Source organism: Leucoraja erinacea, chromosome 16 (genome assembly GCF_028641065.1).
Source record: "Leucoraja erinacea ecotype New England chromosome 16, Leri_hhj_1, whole genome shotgun sequence".
NCBI lineage: Eukaryota > Metazoa > Chordata > Chondrichthyes > Rajiformes > Rajidae > Leucoraja > Leucoraja erinaceus.
The window spans coordinates 5,187,702-5,207,178 of NC_073392.1; the positions used below are offsets into that span (position 1 = coordinate 5,187,702).

Consider the following 19,477-nt stretch of genomic DNA (forward strand, 5'->3'; position numbering starts at 1 on the left):
AATGTTCATACTGGGGTACAAACTGCCCAAGTGAAATATGAGGGGCTGCTCCTCCAATTTCCGGTGGTCCTCACTCTGACCATGGAGGAGGCCCAGGACAGAAAGGTCGGATACAGAATGGGAGGGGGAGTTGAAGTGCTGAGCCACCGGGAGATCAGGTTGGTTATTGCGAACCGAGCGGAGGTGTTCGGCGAAGCGATCGCCAAGCCTATGTTTGGTCTCACCGATGTAGATCGGCTGACATCTAGAGCAGCGGATGCAATAGATGAGGTTGGAGGAGGTGCAGGTGAACCTCTGTCGCACCTGGAAAGACTGCTTGGGTCCTTGAATGGAGTCAAGGGGGGAGGTAAAGCGACAAGTGTAGCATTTCTTGTGGTTGCAAGGGAAAGTGCCCGGAGAGGGGGTGGTTCGGGTGGGAAGGGACGAATGGACCAGGGAGTTACGGAGGGAGCGGTCTCTGCAGAAAGCGGAAGGGGGAAGAGATGGGAAGATGTGGCGAGTGGTGGGGCCACGTTGGAGGCGGCGAAAATGACGGAGGATTATTAGTTGTACGTGACGGCTAGTGGGGTGGAAGGTGAGGACAAGGGGACTCTGCCCTTGTTACGAGTGGGGGGGATGGGGAGTGAGAGCGGAGCTACGGGATATAGAAGAGACCCTGGTGAGAACCTCATCTATAGTCAAAGAGGGGAACCCCTGTTCCCTGAAGAATGAGGACATCTCCGATGCCCTGGTGTGGAACACCTCATCCTGGGAGCAGATGCGGCGTAGACGGAGGAATTGGGAGTAGGGGATGGAGTCCTTACAGGAAGCAGGGTGTGAAGAAGTGTAGTCCAGATAGCCAAGAGTATTTGCTTGTATTTGTCGTCATTGTAATTTGAAAAAAGCTACATGTTTTCATACCTCACAGAATAATATGGGATGCTGAGAGAGGGAGTAATTGATATAGGGATTAGTTTCTAAATCATCCCATTTGCTTCCTGTTCAGCAGAAGTGAATGGAAAATTAATTGACCATATTATAGGATGTTTTATGCTATGGACACTTTGAAGAACAAGACCGTGCTGGCAGTTCAATGCTTGTGTTCCAATGCTGCACCTGTAATGAAAGTACTGAGAGTAGCACTGAAGTTCATACCCAGCATATTTGTGAGGAAGCCCAGCTAAACTTGAGATGTTCACATTCAAGCACCATGACATAGAAACATGCTCATAGTAATAATCACGGCTTGTTTTATCTGACGTGATTCTACAAGGAACAACCAGATGGAAATTTGCTGTTTTAGTTTATCATCCCACGATTCACAGGTAAACTCCACCTTTTCTAATAATTGAGCAAAATACAAAGAGCTGGGTCAGGCAGCATTTGAAGAGCGAATGGGCATGTAACATTTTGGTCAGGACCCCCCCCCCCCCCCTTCTCTATGATCAGCCTGAAGAAGAGTCCCAACCCAAAACATTGTCTGACCATGTCCTCCATAGATACTGCCTGACCACTGAGTTCTTCCAGCACTTTGTGTTTTGCACAAAATTCCAGCATTTGCAGTTTCTTGTGCCTCCATTTCTAAAAAATATTTTCTTCATTCTAGCTTCCAACAATGTGTTATTAAGATTGAATTCATCCATTTGGCTTCCTCAGCTCCTTTCTACCCTTTTTCAAGACTACAAACTAAACTTCCACATACCCAAGGTTTCCCCTTCTCCTAGACATGTGCGTTTCTCCATTCACTTATCAAGGCCAGCTGTTGACTTCAATGGTAGAGTGTGACACAGCAATTGCACATTTTAAGCCATCAAATGGGGACTAACACTTACCCTCAGATGCACCTCTTGATCAATTATCGAACTGTTGATAACACCAGCGGCACTCTACCCACAGTATTTTGGGGCTATAAGTTTCAAATTGCCCTACATGTGAATTTACAGATTATTTCTGAATATCCTAACTTTAATTTTAAGAATTATTTCGTCTTGCACCTGAATTCCTCTACCAGATTAACCGTCTCAGCCGCAAGCTCTCTTTATCCTTTAAAACACTCTTTGCATTCAAATAAATAAGAAAACGTGCGACATGTATTGTATTTTGACATTTAAAGATCTGATATAATTATGTTCAACATTTTGCTGTGTTGTGTCTTGTATCTTTCATGAGATTTTTTTTCCCAAAATCGAATGCACTATTTATGAGGTCAGATAAAGCTCATTACAACTGAAACGTCAGTCCACACTTTTAAATTCCAGCCACGTTGAGTTAAAGGCCAACTTTTCACTACTTTTAGTACATAAGCCATTGTGTTTTGTAAGTTGTGAACATAGACACTTAGATTCATTTACTTTTCACCAGTTTCCAGTCTCGCAACCAAAAAAGACGAACTGATTTCTCAAGTGCAAAATGAATGATCTTGTACACCTCCACAATGAAATCTATCTACTGCACTACTGCCCACTTAGTGTACTAATCATTGTCTCACAAAATAGAGAACAAACTCTGTATTGTGTTTCTCCCTCTCTCCCTCTCTCTCTCATCCTTTCAACTATGAGCATCCATAATCCAAGATTACCTCAACATTTTGAGCATGCATTTGTAAATAATCTTTTTCTAGGTGAGTATTAATATTATCTATATTCTGACCTAGATTGGCCATTAGAGGTGTTAGGCTGGTAGATGTATATATTACTTGTTTATTCCCTTCCCCATTTTGACAAGAGGGCCTACATTGGGCACCATGCAATCCTCTCACGAAAGCCCCATGTCTAAATTTGTCAGACTGCTGTGGAGCCTTCTGCATGATGGAACATTTTAAGCATTGGGATGCAGCCATAACCCTGTACATGCCTCTTTTTGGGTCCAACGCTTCCCTGAAAAATATTTTGTGCTCCATTGATTATGTAATAAACATCAAAATTATGTTTAAAAAAATGTTTTGTCTTTTATTTACTACCAATATCAGGAGAGCTCCATTATTTTGTATGTATGATATTCATGAGCAGTACTATTGTATAATGGAACAATTAAACTCTTGACTTCCTTCAGCTTCACATGAACATTAATGCAGTAACACAACAAATAAATACATAATAATCAAAAATGCAATACATTGCTGAGCTAGGGTTGTGGTAGGGTTATGCAGTATGGTTCAAGAGCCTGATAGTTTCTGGAAAGAAGCTGTTCTTGAACCTCGATGGCCAGGGAATAGTTCTAATTAATTGGGTTATTTTATATAATTCACATGAATAGAACACAATGTTTGAAAATAGCTACAAATGATTTACTGATAAAGTAAAACAATAGTCAAATCAAGTTAACAAGTTCATAACTAGGTATTTTAAATGTCGTAGACACAAAAAGCTGAAGTAACTCAGCCGGACAGGCAGCATCTCTGGAGAGAAGGAATGGGTGACGTTTCGGGTCCAGACCCTTCTTCAGACTGGTTAGGGATAAGGGAACCGAGAGATATAGACGATGATATGGAGAGATAAAGATCAATGAATAAAAGATATGCAAAAAAAATCACGATGATAAAGGGAGCAGGCCGCTGTCAGCTGTTAGGTGAAAACGAGAAGCTCGTGTGACTTGGGTGGGGGAGGGAAGCAGTTTACAGCCCAGTGGTATGAATATTGATTTCGCTAACTTCAGGTAACCCCGGCATTTCCTCTCTCTCTTTCCCTCCCCCACCAAAGTCACACTTCTCTCGTTTTCAGCCAACAGACAGCTAACAATGGCCTGTTTCCTTTATCATCGTTACTTTTTTGCATATCTTTCATTCATTGTTCTTTATCTTTCTACATCATCATATATATCTCTCGATTCCCTTATCCCTAACCAGTCTGAAGAAGGGTCTGGACCGGAAATGTCACCCATTCCTTCTCTCCAGAGATGCTGCCTGCCCCGCTGAGTTACTCCAGCTTTTTGTGTCTAATTTTGGTTTAAACTAGCATCTGCAGTTCCTCCCTACACATTTTAAATGTCATATTTTTGTCACTTTTACTGTAACAGTGAAAATAGTGACTTTGTTACAATAGAAGCTAGATAAATGTTCCTTAACTGGATCGATTGATTCAATCAATGAGTAGTTGCGCCGGACAAATTAAGAACATTTCAACTGGAATCAATATTATCCTGAAACTAATAGTACGAACACTTCAACTGGTTTCATTCCCTGAGGCTAGGGAAAGGAATTGTTCAGAACTCTTACACCTCTCAATAATTTAACAATAATTTCTGCTGATAATTTCCCTGATGAGGTAAATGTGGAGATTGAGGCCTTTTAGGATCAGGTTTGGGCATTGTGCTCCCTGAAAAATTGGTCATATGTCATTCTTTATGCAAGCTGATCCATGAAAAATAGTGTTTTAATTAAAGTAACAGTGAGTTTTGGTGCTCAAATCAACCTTTTCCATTGAAGGAGTCATTTTCAGGGGAGTAGGCAGAGGAGTTAAGGACAAAATAAGAAGTTAAGTCCTCCATGAATAATTTGTGAGTGGTGTGATGTACTGATTATACTGATGTACTGTGATGTACATTGTTGGACAAACTATTCAGGTAAGGTCAAATCCTTCAGGATTTGAGAATTAATAGTAAGTTACTCCAGTTTACCAAAAATAGGGAAATAAAACGTTGAGATTGATATGTGTGATTCCACTTCCACATCTTTGTGGTTGAGTCTTATGCACCCTCTGAAGTGACCTAAAAATGTATTCCAAGCAACCGGTGGTTTAAAATACCTTGCATCACCATCTCTTTAGGGCAACAGAGATGAGCAAACTTGTTGACACGTTTCTGGCAAAACACACATCTTTAGAATAAGTTGAAAGTATACAAACCCGGAAAATGTCAAATTCAGCATCGTGCTTGGGATATGTTAGTTTTCAAAGGTGAGGTTCTTCTCCTTTGGAAGGTCAAAGCTAGCTTTAACACATCCATTCCAGAGAGCGAGGATGCTAGCTAACATTAACTTTCCTGATTGCTAATCAATGAACCATGCTGAAAAGTCCATTGTCTCAAAATTAATCCCTTAAGGTAACACTAAACCTGCTATAAATTAAGAGCCGTACATTATACTCTACCTATGAAATGAAGCGTTGAAGTCACTGATTGGAGCTGAATTTCCCCAGTGTGGAAATCAGGTAAGGAGTGGGCTATGTTGTACACACTGCAGCTGAATAGCCTTTGCAAAGTTGCAGCTGCTATTTGGTTGCAATTCCAAAGGGCTCCTGGAACTACTCTCCCTGGAGTCACCAGCACCTTCAATAGGTGAACAGCAGTATGAAGGAAAGAGTGGGCAATTATATGTACATGTTCTGAGATTCCTCCTCTCTAAGCCATGCAATTCTGAAAGATCATTCCTATCTGCTGTAAAGATACAGAAGCTTTAACCAATGCACAAAATATCTTAGTAAATAAATGAGGCCTGGCTTAAATTCCATTTCAGTCTCTCATATCTAAATTAATACGTAAGGTATCTGCAGATCTTTATATTGTTGGTTTTTGGTCTTTTTAATAAATTTGTTATCCTAAAGTAGGGTTTGATATGCTGTTCATCAGGATATGAACTTTTATTGTTGTCTTTGATAACCTAGTTTAGTTTAAACCTCCACCTTCCCTTCAGTGGATCCTGGTCTCCTTCTGAAAATAGGTGTTTTGAGTTGAAGCCATCACCCGATCAAATTATGATGCCCTGATCACTGAGTTAGAAAGAAAATTCTAACCGAGAACTGATTTGGTTGTTAGCCACATTTATGCTTCCTTCGTGTGATTACCATTGTGGGAATATGAGCAGGTTTTATAGAAATTGCAACGAATTTGACAAAAAAGCACCTCTTCCAATTTGTAATTCTTATAATATTTGAGGAGCTTTAGATTGTACCTATATAATTTCCTCATTAGGATGGGGTTAAAGAAGTTATCAGATATAATTTTGTTCATAATTTCATGTGTATAGCTCCCTAAATAATATTTTAAACTGGAACTGATTAAAAAGCCTGATGCATTCAACCACTAATGTAGAAAATATGCAGATTTCCACCGTTAAGGTAGCTAGAAGACAGAAAGGAATGTCTGGCAGGGAGATTGCTTGAATAGAACCTGCTGGATTTTCCTACCAGTAACTTAATTTGAAAGGAAAATTGGATAGGTTTAGAGCGAGATTTGGAGCAAGATTGCTTCTGCCGAACTCGATTCTCTCTGGCTTTTCCCAAGGATGTATAGACATTTATGCTGAAGCTCTACAGTCTACAGAATTCCAGGAGCTTCAGATTTGTTTTTCCATGTAAATGCTCTTTGAACACTATCTTTGGTCTTTTTGACAACCTCTTAGAAAAGTAGTAGCTCTTTAATTCCCTATTTTCAACTATTTTAATTATTTACCTCCACTTAAAAAGCCACATTTCTTGGGTACATCAAAAAACAATGTACTTAGCAAACTCAGCGGGTGTTTGCAACCGAGCTGGCTGACCCTGGAAGCAAGGAAGAGCTGGATAGCAGTCAGAAAGAGACATCCAAGCTATTTCCCTCTTCCAAATGTAAGCAGTTGTGTTTCAACTCTTGATCTAGTTGCAAATACCAGGCAACACAACTGGGAACCCATGCTGTCATAAACTCGGTCATTCAAAAGAGCTTTCAAAGGGATTTCATTTCTATATTAGCTAAGTATGAAATAATTTTCTCTTATTTGAGACATATTGGCTGCATCCTTAAAATGCATGGATGATACATTTTTTATAACCAGCCTGTTGTATTTGATAATTGTGTACATAAATAAAGTTGTGATGCATCTAACATTTGCATGTTGTAAATATGTTTTGAAACAGGAAACCAATGAAGTTTTCCTTCTTCCTTTGCAATTTATAGGAAGTGCAACGCTGTACAGCCGATATGAACATCACTTCAGAGCATTCCAACCATCCAGATAACAAGCACAAAAACCGATACATCAACATTGTAGCATGTAAGATTATGCTGCATTCTAAAATATTAATATTTGAGTCATCCTTTTCAAGTATATCATTGAGATTCTCCTATGTAGGATGGAGAAGGAGTACAACGTGGTTAATTGAGGTTCTCTTTCAATTAAAAATGCTTCTGAAAATCATTATTCAGACCTGCAAATCGATTGTGGCTGTTGTAAATTATTTCAGTAAGCAATGATTTCTCTGATTTTCATGTATACTTTAATTTATTTTATATTTGTTGATGAACACTTGAAATTAACTCTGCAGATCAAAGTAGTTATTCTTGTGGATTAATATTACTATTTCTCCAGATGATCACAGTAGAGTTAAGCTGAGGCCAATACCAGGAAAGGATTCAAAGCACAGTGACTACATTAATGCCAATTATGTCGATGTAAGTCATTCTTTTTTTATGCACTATATTTGTATCATTTGTCATGGTCACTCAATTCAAAGAAATCCAATTTGAATTGAAGATCCATGAATGTATACTCTTGGTTCATTTCTCATGCCTAATTAAAGTCCAGGGCAGACTGAGACAACACAAGTCAATATCTCCCCTTTGGCGTTGCCCTTGCATTGCCTTTCTTTGTTTCATACAATACCCAATGTAAAATTAGGTAATGTCATCTCAATTCAGTTTCCATTGATTGCAAATCCAAACAAAACGCAGCTCACAAATATTCACTAATCAGGTAATTATTTTTCAAGAAGGTCATTAAGTTTATTGTTGTTGGAAATAATTTATTTTTGTAGGTACTGGTGCAATTATGAATTTGTATTTGTTTGTGTTTATTGAGTAAAAGGCACTTTTAACCAAACTCGAGTTGCTTAAAATCAAAGATAAGCTGACAAAATCCTCTATCTTGAGCACAACAGGAAGAATAAAAAGTTCTTAAACGTGTTAGAAGCTCCTGATGAAAATGTGGATTTAAAATTATACTTGAAATGTGTGTGCATGGACTGTCTTACTTCTGAACAGCAAAATCATAATAGTACTTGAAAGGTGAAATAATAGTTTAGAATTTGCTGCAAAATAATAGTGAGCATATTGTCACCGAAACCCCAAAGCCTTCAGAGCTTTAAAAATAAAATCACAAATTTTGTATTTCTAAAGTCTATAAATTTAGTGGAACAAAATTCTTAAATTGTGTTATTTCTTCCTCCCTAAAGGGTTACAACAAGTCAAAAGCCTACATAGCCTCGCAAGGACCGCTTAAACCTACATTTGAAGATTTCTGGAGAATGATCTGGGAGCAGAATACAGGAATCATTGTTATGATTACAAATTTAGTGGAAAAAGGACGAGTAGGTGACTTTCATAATTCTTTTGATTTCAGAATCTTGCTATAATAATAAATTGTCATTAAGTTTAACAAAGCAGATTCTACTGTGAAGTGACAAGATGCTTTATCAGTTCAGTAATGGACCTTAAATTGAGCGTGGAACATTGAATATGACAGCTACAGCTTTGAATCTGCAATTCAGGGAGTGAAATGTAGCACTTTCTGGATGTAATGAAGCCTCCTCCTTGTATTCCAGCGGAAATGTGATCAGTACTGGCCAAGTGAGAGCAATGAAGAGTACGGCAACATTATTGTCACCTTGAAGAGCACAAAAGTACGGGCGTGTTGTACTGTACGGCGCTTCACCATAAGGAACACAAAAGTTAAAAAGGTAAATTTAAAAATATACATCTTTCAATCTTATACCACCACTAAGGAATCTTGGGTGTGGCATAAACACAATTACATCAATGAAAGTTAAAACAGACTCTTATTTATAAGGTAGAAACCAAGAACAACAGATGCTGATTAATATATAAAAGTTCGCAAAGTGTTAGAGCAACTGAGCAGGTCAGGCAACATGTCGGGAGAACATGAATAGTTGCCAAGAGTTCTGACCCGAAACATTACTGATCCACCTTTTCCAGAGATGCTGCCTGACCTGCACTTTATGTCCTTTTTTTCATATTTATAAAGAGCCGTTCAAATCCTCCGATTGCGGGAGGGAAATGATGCACAATTAATTCACTGGAAATGTTTTTCGAGAATGTAATGAGAAAATTGTAGTGGGGACAACCAGCGAATGTGATATATTTTGTTACATATATTTAAATTATCAGAAGGCTCTCAACAAGTTTCCACGTTAGCGTATATTGTATTGTATATCTTTATTGTCATTTCCTGAGTATTCGCATACCCAGAGGAAACAAAAAAACGTTGCTCAACCAGTGTCCATTCACTGTGCATGAAAAATAAATAGAAATAAAAAATACATGTATCATGAACAAATTTAACACTCTACTAAACATTCAACAGGCGTTCCGACCGGCAACGGCACAACAGTGGCTCTGCTGCAGTGTGTCCAGGTTGGGGGTTTGTGCGCGATACTTGGCAGGGGGAAAAGTCCATTTAGCAGTCTTATAGCCTGTGGGAAGAAGCTGAGGAGCATCCTGCTGGTTTTGCAGCTAATGCTCCTGTACCTCTTCCCAGATGGCAGGATGGAGAAAATGACATGCGATGGGTGGTAAGGGTCTTTGATGATGGAGATGGCTCTGCTGATACATTTCTTCCTGTATATGTCCAGCAGGAAGGGGAGTGGAGCACCAATAATCCTGCTGGCGGTCTTCACTATCCTGTCTAGTTGGTGCCGTTCGTACGCCTTGCAGCTCCCGAACCAGAAAGTGATGTCGTAGGTCAATGTGCTCTCGACAGTCCCCCTATAAAAAGTCCGTAGGTGTGTAGTGGGGAGGCCTGCTTTACGTAGTCTTCGGAGAGGGTGTAGTCGCTGCTGGGCTCTCTTGACCAGAGCTGTGGTGTTGGCCGTGGACGTCAGGTCATCAGACAGATGTAGTCCTAGGAACTTCATGCTGCTGACCCTTTCCACATCAGCTCCGTCGATGTGCAGAGATGCATGGTGATGTTTCCCCGCCCTCCTGAAGTCAACCACCATCTCCTTAGTTTTTCCCACGTTAAGAATGAGGTTGTGGGATTTGCACCAACCTGTGAGCAGCTCCACCTCCATCCTGTACGCCGATTCATCATTGTCACTGATGAGACCCACCACTGTTGTGTCATCAGCGAACTTGTTGATGACACAACAGTTCAATATTTAATTAGGACTGACAGATTTGCCAGAAAGGAAACAAAAAGTAGGAATAAACTTGTTTTTGCCGAGTGGCAGGCAGTGACTAGAAAGGTAGTTGGCTTCAGTGCTTCAGCGGGACCGTCGCGGCTCAGCGGGACCATCGCGGCTCAACGCGACCATGAGGTCGCGTAATTAGCATGCCAATGACACGTAAGTGGGACAGGGGCTTAAGTTAGACTATCTTCACTAATGTTTGCTGATAAACTGTGGTTCCAGGGACAAAAGGGAAACCCCAAGGGACGTCAGAATGAACGCATGGTTATCCAGTATCACTACACTCAGTGGCCTGACATGGGAGTACCAGAGTACGCGCTTCCTGTACTCACCTTTGTGAGAAAATCATCTGCAGCTCAAACACCAGACATGGGGCCAGTGGTGGTACATTGCAGGTACGTTAACTTCAGTTGTTCCAATGAAATGTAATTGTACGTTACACTTCACGGTTTGATTCCATTTGTAACTTCCCAGCAAATGAATCGGCCACATTTGAATTCAACAAATCTAAGACAGTGGGCTGATGGAGGACAAATTACAATTGTACCACAGTACTGTCAGACATTGAGCCCCTCCAAAGAGAGAGCGTCCAACCTCTTGCCTCTTTAATATTCAATGGCATTACCATCACTGAGAGAGTCCTCCACCCTCAATATGGGCCAGAAACTTAACTGGCTTATATTGTGCAAAGAATCATAATATTGAAAACTTAACTTTTGCTCCTGAAATCATGTAGAATCATCGAATGGTCAGACTTCAGAAGGAGCACATTTGCCCCAACATCTCCACACCGGCACTCTGGTCAAAATTCAAACCAAACATAATCTACAAAGCTGTTCTATCCCCAAAATGCCATGGTGTTTCTTTTTCTATGAATCTGTGACTTTTTCTTTAAACATACCCAATCAAGGCTGTTGCATCATAGTTGGATGTCCACCGTGTTCATCAGTCTGTCACCAATAGCCTGCAGCTCCAATGACCACCAGTCAATCGAAACAACACACAGGATGCTGCAGTGACTTTGAAATGACTCAAATTAGTTCAAATTCAATCAGTTGATCTTCTCGTGGTGCTGAAGACCTGTGATTGAAACCACTGAGCTGTTTACTTAGCTGCAGTGTGAACAACATTTCATTTAAATTAAGTTAATTTAGTCTACTTGAGCACTGTTTTAAGTTGAAAACGTGGGAGAAGAAAAAAATTGAAAGGGTCCTGACCCAAAATGTCGCCTGCCCATGTCCTGCAGAGATGCTGTCTGACTGGCAGTCGCACCCGCAAGTCTTTTTTAGAAATAAATGAAATGTGGCTTATGCTGGGGTGAAATAACTAGAAGCAGCTTGGCACAATGTGCTGTGCATTTTGGTCACTTATGATGAAACATAGTAATTCTGATGCTCCGATAGGTTTTGTCAATAATTACACTTACATTTTTAATTAACTACCATACATTGAGCTGGTTGTCAATGCATTTAAAGAACAGCTGTTATCTGCTGATTTTCTATGGATTTAAGTCAACAAGCAAAATAATTTAATTAGCACAATTGATGGTTGATCTTAAAGATAGATTATCATTTTTAACTGTTTTTGCTTGTTCATCGATCGTGTGTTAATTCCTTGTTCTCTCCACCCTGCAGTGCTGGTGTTGGTAGAACTGGAACATACATTGTGCTTGACAGCATGCTGAAACAGATAAAAGATAAAAGCACGGTTAATGTTCTAGGTTTCCTCAAACACATCAGGACCCAGAGGAACTACCTTGTCCAAACAGAGGTAAGTAAATATAAAATAAACAGACAAGGGACTTTATTTGTTCAAGAAGGAACTATAGATGCTGGAAAATCGAAGGTACACAAAATGCTGGAGAAATAGGCTATTTCCTTCGCTCCATAGATGCTGCTGCACCCGCTGAGTTTCTCCAGCATTTTGTGGCCTATTTCGCTCCATAGATGCTGCTGCACCCGCTGAGTTTCTCCAGCAATTTGTGGCCTATTTCCTTCGTTCCATAGATGCTGCTGCACCCGCTGAGTTTCTCCAGCATTTTGTGTACCAAGGGACTTTATTTCCTTATTCCTGATTCTCTTTGTGCAGTTCAAGAAAGTAGTTGTTTAATTTGGCTCATGATTGGTGCTGTGTAGGTTAGAGATACAGCACGGAAACAGGCCCTTCAGCCCACCGAGTCCGCACCGACCAGCGATCCCCGGACACTAACACTATGCTACACACACTCGTATTGCTATCATCGATATGTTCTGTGTTGTGAGAACAATTCAAAGTATTATTGTTTCGCAGTTAACATTCCTTCATTCAGAACAGCATTAATTGTATTAAATAAACTTAGCCAGCCTCTTCAAGGTTCATTTGGTGTTTGTGAAGGGAACTTCTGAATATTTAAGATGGGAGATTAAAAAATTACCAGGTCCGACTAGGATTTACAACCAATTCTGAAAATGGGAGTGATAGCAGTATGAAATTTCGGGTCAGGACCCAGAAGAAGGATCCTCACCTAAACCGTCGACAGTCCATTCCTATTGCAGATGCTGCCTGACCTGCCACGTTCCTTCAACACTTTGTGTTTTGCTCAAGATTCCAGCATCTTTCGTGATTTCATGAGTCTTCAGCCTCTAACTAAATCTTCATTTTGGGGTGCTATGAGCAGCACCAGTAGTAGGCAAGTACACTGAGTAAGCCCAAGGATCTATTTCAATGAGGAAAATGGATCCAAACTAATAGTTATTCGGTAATTATAATTGCCCCCTCTTACATTATTACGTTTGTTTTCCTCATGACCTGCTGCAATATTTTTTGAAAAAACAATTCTATGCATGTTTGTTTTTGCTTTCTTTGCCTTTTAAGGAACAATATATTTTTATCCATGAAGCTTTGCGGGAAGCAATACATGGGAAAGAGACAGAGGTACCTTCAACTCAGCTACATGCTTACGTCAACAGTATTTTAATTCCAGGTCCCTCTGGGAAGATGAGGCTTGAGAAACAGTTCAAGGTCAGTTACTAGAACGAGACTCTTGGGTCTAATCTATGCTCCGTGGTAGAATGTATGTGTGAGAGTCTTAAAGCTTATGGATTTTTACTTTTCAATATAATACGAACAGAATCCTCTAAATTAAATTTTATTGATAGTCTTAATGGATATGTATTGAAATTGAAACAAACTTAGAAATTAGCTAATGGTATAGCATAATACACCTAAGTGGATTTAAGTATAATATAATTCTGGAAAGATATAAAGCAATGGAGGATATAAATTAATGCCAAACCATATATCTTATTATCTTTTGATATAAATTTATAAAATTATTATTCTTTGAAGCATTGTGCCACCCTTAGGATGAAGTAAGGAAGCTTTGAAGATACAAAATGTCAAAGTAAATATGTTGTAAAGTTACAAAAGATAAGCTTTTATTAGAATATTTCTAAACATGCTACTTTTATGCATGAATTATATATTTCTAAAATAATAATGGGCTGAATCCTCTCCTGTGAGGTGTTGGTGTTTGCTCCTGTAAATGCAAGCAACTTCATCAATTTACCACATGTATTTCCAAACTAAAACCCTAAACTTTCTGACAGTGAACCTGCCAATAACAACAGGGAATCAGCTCCCCAAATAGACTTCTTGGGGACTATTTGTATGCTGCTCTTTAGCAACAGTATTTTATTCCACATCATGCATGAAGCATCAAGCATAATAGGCCTTGCATGTGTCAAAGTACATATAGGCCATTCCTCTGCTGGCTCCAACATTTAACTAACTTTTTGTTCATTTGGGATCTGGTCTTTGCCCATCCTTAACTGCCCATGAAGAGGTGATAGTCAACCACTTTCTGGAAGGAACCATGGAATTCCTTCTTGTTCAGCTAATCCAATCAGCTTCAGTGCATGGAGTTCCAGGATTTACCTAGTCAGTCTGAAGAAGGGTCCCGGCTCCCAAAAAATCCCATATCCATGTTCTCCAGAGATGCTGCCTGGCGCGCTAAGTTACTCCAACACTTTGTGGCCTTTTGACATGATATGGATATGTATCTCAATGGTGTACAACTGAGAAAGGGGAATCTAGTGATGTTCCCATGATTAAACCTGGTAATCGGGCACACACCAGATGCTGGAAACACCACATACCTCATCAAAGATACAAATGTTTAACAATTAGATTTTACATTCATTTATTTGTGAAGCGCAGAAAAATATTGCTATCACAGAGACATTGCTGCATTTGGAAGAATGTCTAGCCCATTAAGTACAAACTGTTTTGACATTCATTCAACGTTCTGAATGGTTTATGCATTAGAATTAGATTATATTTTGCAGCTTGACAGTAGCTCAGAACTGTGATGCATTATTTAGATGTTCATTTTAGAAAAAATATTTATACTTGTATATACACAAAATGCTGGAGTAACTCAGCGGGACAGGCAGCATCTCTGGAGGGAAGGAGAGAGGTCGCTGGTGTGACTTGGGTGGGAGAGAGAGGGAATGCAGGCGTTACTTCAAGTTAGAGAAATCAATATTCTTATAACTGGGTTGTAAGAAAAAAAAGTGGGAAGTATTGGCCGGGTGTCTTAGAGGCCGGCTATGTCCCTGACTGGGTTCAGGGGGCTCCTGCATTTTCATTCAATTGAAACTAATTCCTAAGCTTTCTGCTGGTAGTTTACATAACAGAAGCTTAGAATGTTTCTAATACATAACCAGTAAAATAACCCCAAAAAGAAAAATATTTCATGAAATAATTGACTTCATACAGCTAAAAAAATCTTTACAAAAAATGTTACCTGACTTTCTAAATAAGCCATTTGTAGAGATGGCAAAAGAACACAAAGGTAGGACCTACACATCACCTTAGAAAGGTACCATCACAAGACATAATTATGCACAATACGGCAAGGCACAGTTAACTGTCAATACACTGATGTCACATCGACAACGCTAAGAAGGTAGAAAACTAAAAACCTCTGCCAATAACAATGAAAACAAAAATTCCCAATATAAACAGAAAATCGCCAGAAAGGGGAGGGGGTAGCCGCTGCCTGGGAGGGGGGGCCCCGCATCTCTCTAACCCCCACTATCATCGCCGGTACTATTTCCTTTCCAGTCGCAGCTCCATATGGGAAACACAAAACACTGTTGTGTTCATTTATTTATTTTCCCCACAAGAGGGGGGGGGGGGGGAATTCAACGTAGCCATCACCCCCGTCTCAGCTGTCAGCTCAGCGTCCCAATCACCCCGAGCCCACGATCCTGTTCGTGGCCCCATCGTCTCGTCTACTCGCGCTCTGGTTGCCTCCGACAAACGGGCACCGTCGCAGCTCGCACATCAGCCAAAGAGCGTTGTTGTGTTCCCTCCGCCCACGGCCTCCCGCGTGTCCCTCCCGCGTGTCCCCCCCCCCGCTATTGGCTGACCTTGTTGACTTCCATCATGAGTCACAAGCTTGCCCGCCTCCATACCGGTACCTCCACTGACTCTCCTTCCCTCACCCTTTTATTTTAGGATCTTGCCAACTAATCTGTGTCAAAATCGGACACAAAAACTTGAAAAATCTGATTCATTGTTAGGAAAAGAAACAAAATCGGAATTCCGATTTAAGTTGGAAGAGTATCATGCCTGATATACAGAAAATGCTGGAGTAACTCAGCGGGACAGGCAGCATCTCTGGAGAGAAGGAGAGAAGTCGCTGGTGTGACTTGGGTGGGAGAGAGTGGGAATGCAGGGGCTACTTCAAGTTAGAGAAATCAATATTCTTGTAACTGGGTTGTAAGCTATCCAAGCGAATTATGAGATCCTGTTCCTCCAATTTGCATTTAGCCTCACTCTGACAATGGAGGAAGCCTAGGACAGAAAGCTCAGTGTGGGAATAGGAAGGGGAATTAAATGTGTTTGGCAACCAGGAGATCAGGTAGATCCAGGTGGACTGAGCAAAGGTGTTCAGCGAAACGATCGCCCAGTCAACGTTTGGTCTAAATAGAAGAGTCCACATCTTGAATAACTGCTACAAAAGATGAGGTTGGAGGAAGTGCAAGGACTGAAAGGACTTTCAGGCTAGGCAGAGGTTCACTTGCACCTTCCAACCTCATCTACTGTGTCTGTTGTTCAAGCGATCATTGGGAGATCAGGTATGTCTGCCCGAACCTACCTGATCTCCAGGTTGCCAAACACTTTCATTCCCCTTCCCATTCCCACACTGACATTTCTGTCCTCGGCATCTTCTAAACGCAAATTGGAGGAACAGCTCTCATATTTTGCTCAGCCAGCTTACAACCGAGTGGTATTAATATTGATTTATCTAATTTCAAACAACCCCTGCATTTCCTCTCTCTCCATCCCTCCCCCACACAAGTCGCACCCAGCAAACTCGTTCTCACCAGCAAACAGCTAACAATGGCCTGTTTCCTTTATCATCATCACTTTTTTGCGTATCTTTCATTCATTTGTTCTATATCTGTTTACTTCACTGTCTATATCTCTCGTTTCCTTTTTCCCTGATTCTAGTCCGAGGAAGGGTCTCGACCCGAAATGCCACCCATTCAGTCTATTCAAAGATGCTGCCTGTCCCGCTGAGTTACTCCCACATTTGTGTCTATCTTTGGTTTAAACCAGCATCTGCAGTTCCTTCCTATACATTTATGCTTATGTCATGTATTTAGAAAATATTAAATTCAGCACATTTTACTATCCTGGGAATCAATAAGGCTAAGTTATTTATTGGTAATTCCTAAGTACTTGAGTTAATAGAATTGCTTCCTAGTATTCTACTCTTTTAAGCAATTGGTATACATCAAGTCTTTTTAGCTCATAATATTTGATGACCATCACTACTGTACAGTTCAATGTTCTTACATACTGACACTTGTAAGATTTACGGCATCGGGTTCTAAAACAGCCTCAAACAATCCACAGTTCACTGTTATAGCACTACCGAGGCACACTAAAACAAAATCAGTATTATTCACTCTGCACATTTAACTGTGCTAGGCATTTTTCAACTCCCAGTACTTTATTGCTCTCCTGTAATTTACCATTTTGTGTTTTATAAATCTCACCTGGGTTATGCTGAGGGGTGAGAATGAAGAAAATTGAATATTTATGACTTTGCATTTTCCATGTAATAGCTGCAAACAACATTTGAAATGATCACTCTGCTGCACCCACAATGTGCTAGGCACTCTGTAATGTTTCTTCGCAAAGCAATATTGATGAAATTGTTAAAACTCATGGCTCCTTCCTTGGCAAACTTTTTTTTAAGTGCTTGAGTTTAAGATCTTGGGTGCAAAAAAAAAGAGATGGGTTAGGTTACTAATTGGATTATATGTCAACCCTCTCGACTCCACCTCAGAGGATTTTCTTTTGCTCAGCATTACTAAGCCTGCTGCTGCATTACAGTGTAATATGGAAAAACTGGTGCAGCTCAATAACTCAATCCTCACCTCAATTTTCGCATGGAGATGTGACAGAATCATTCGGATGAACACCTACACTCTGCCTGCATTGGCCAATCTGATTCCCTGGTTGGAAACCATTTCAACTGCTCTTCCCATTCCCAAACTGATCTGTCAATCTTTGGCCTTCTCCATTGCCATGGTGAAGCCAATGACAAACTGGATGAACTGCACATTGAAATGTTGAATGAACATAGAATTTTCCAACCAGGTAATCCACTGTGCTCCATTCATCCATCCCTTACCTGGTCCCATCTGCCTGTTTCCACATGGTACATTTCCCCAAATGGCTCCATCTTCAGGTTTTCCCACCTGCATCTGGTTCCACTGATCGCCTTCCTTACTTATTAGTTTCTACATCTGCAGCTCCTGTGTAGCTCTTATCTAACTCCAGAGGGAGTGCAGAGACGGTTCACCAGACTGATTCCTGGGATGTCAGGTCTGTCTTATGAAGAAAGACTGGATAGACTTGGTTTATACTCTCTAGAATTTAGGAGATTGAGAGGGGATCTTATAGAAACTTACAAAATTCTTAAGGGGTTGGACAGGCTAGATGCAGGAAGATTGTTCCCGATGTTAGGGAAGTCCAGGACAAGGGGTCACAGCTTAAGGATTAGGGGGAAATCCTTTAAGACCGAGATGAGAAGAACTTTTTTCACACAGAGAGTGGTGAATCTCTGGAACTCTCTGCCACAGAGGGTAGTTGAGGCCAGTTCATTGGCTATATTTAAGAGGGAGTTAGATGTGGCCCTTGTGGCTAAGGGGATCAGGGGGTATGGAGAGAAGGCAGGTACGGGATACTGAGTTGGATGGCGGTGCAGGCTCGAAGGGCCGAATGGCCTACTCCTGCACCTAATTTCTATGTTTCTATGTTATCACCTTGCAGTTTCTGCCCCAATCTCCATCCTCCCTATCCCCACCTAGTTCCTTCTGCATATTTTTTTCTCTTTCTCTATCCACCTATCACCCACCAGACTCTGTATACTGACTCCACCTTCCCTCTCCACCACCTGGCTCCATCTACCCATCATCTTCCTCCTCACATGGTTCCACCTATTGCCTGCCAGCTCCGGCCTTACCTCTCTCCTCTTCAATCCTGATGCAGGATCCCAGCAAAAAAACGGCATCTATTCCTTTCCCTTCACAGATGCTGTGGCACCATTAACCACTGCTGCCAATGCTCACTCACATCCATCTGATGCCTATTGAAGAAATTAGCTCATGGCTGTTTATTTCCTAGATGATTTTAGGCTACACTGTCCATGTACACAAGTTCTCCTTCACGATCCCAAACAGATTTCTATTATTCTATCCATGATAACTGAGGATTTAGGCCAGTGACCATATGACTAATTGGAGTTAGAAGCTCTCTTTCTAGTAAAATAAGTTTGTCAGGAAATTTTCATAAAGCCAGTGCCCTTTTAAAATGCAGTCTACCTGGATTTTTCTGAAGATAATAAATGATAGCTATGAATCTCATTGTAGTTTGTCTTATGCCTTCACTGGTCAAATTAGACAGGGGCCAATAAATTCATGACTGTACTGTTTTTATCACCAAGGAATATTGGGTATAATTAACTACAGCAGAACATAATGAAAAGGAAAGATGTTTTACATTTAATAACAACAATGTATGGTTGAAATGTTAATGCCAGTATATATTTGACATTTGGTTTTATATATATATATATATATATATATATATAACATACACCATATATATAGCATGTATTTATAGAATATTGTGATTTTTAAATATCTTAGCATTTTTACCCTTTTTAAGAAATTGCTTATAAACAACCCCTTCCCCAAAAACTATTCCCAATCTTTCAGGCGATTACATCAATCGAGCATGGTGAGGCCTTGCACTTTGAAACCACGCACAGTCGCCTGATTCCTACGGCTGGACTGTTACTGACAATACTTTCCCAACTGCGA

The 19,477-nt window shown here is 40.4% G+C and overlaps 1 protein-coding gene across 1 annotated transcript in view; it reads left to right on the forward strand.

Annotated features, from left to right (window-relative positions):
* ptprga (protein tyrosine phosphatase receptor type Ga) overlaps positions 1 to 19,477 on the forward strand; it is a 483,112-nt gene that overhangs the window by 450,257 nt on the left and 13,378 nt on the right. Inside the window, exons 16-22 of the mRNA XM_055647582.1 lie at positions 6,847 to 6,943; positions 7,259 to 7,341; positions 8,121 to 8,255; positions 8,490 to 8,624; positions 10,314 to 10,486; positions 11,726 to 11,861; positions 12,945 to 13,091. Coding sequence (XP_055503557.1) covers positions 6,847 to 6,943; positions 7,259 to 7,341; positions 8,121 to 8,255; positions 8,490 to 8,624; positions 10,314 to 10,486; positions 11,726 to 11,861; positions 12,945 to 13,091 — 906 coding nt within the window. The remainder of the gene's footprint in view (positions 1 to 6,846; positions 6,944 to 7,258; positions 7,342 to 8,120; positions 8,256 to 8,489; positions 8,625 to 10,313; positions 10,487 to 11,725; positions 11,862 to 12,944; positions 13,092 to 19,477) is intronic.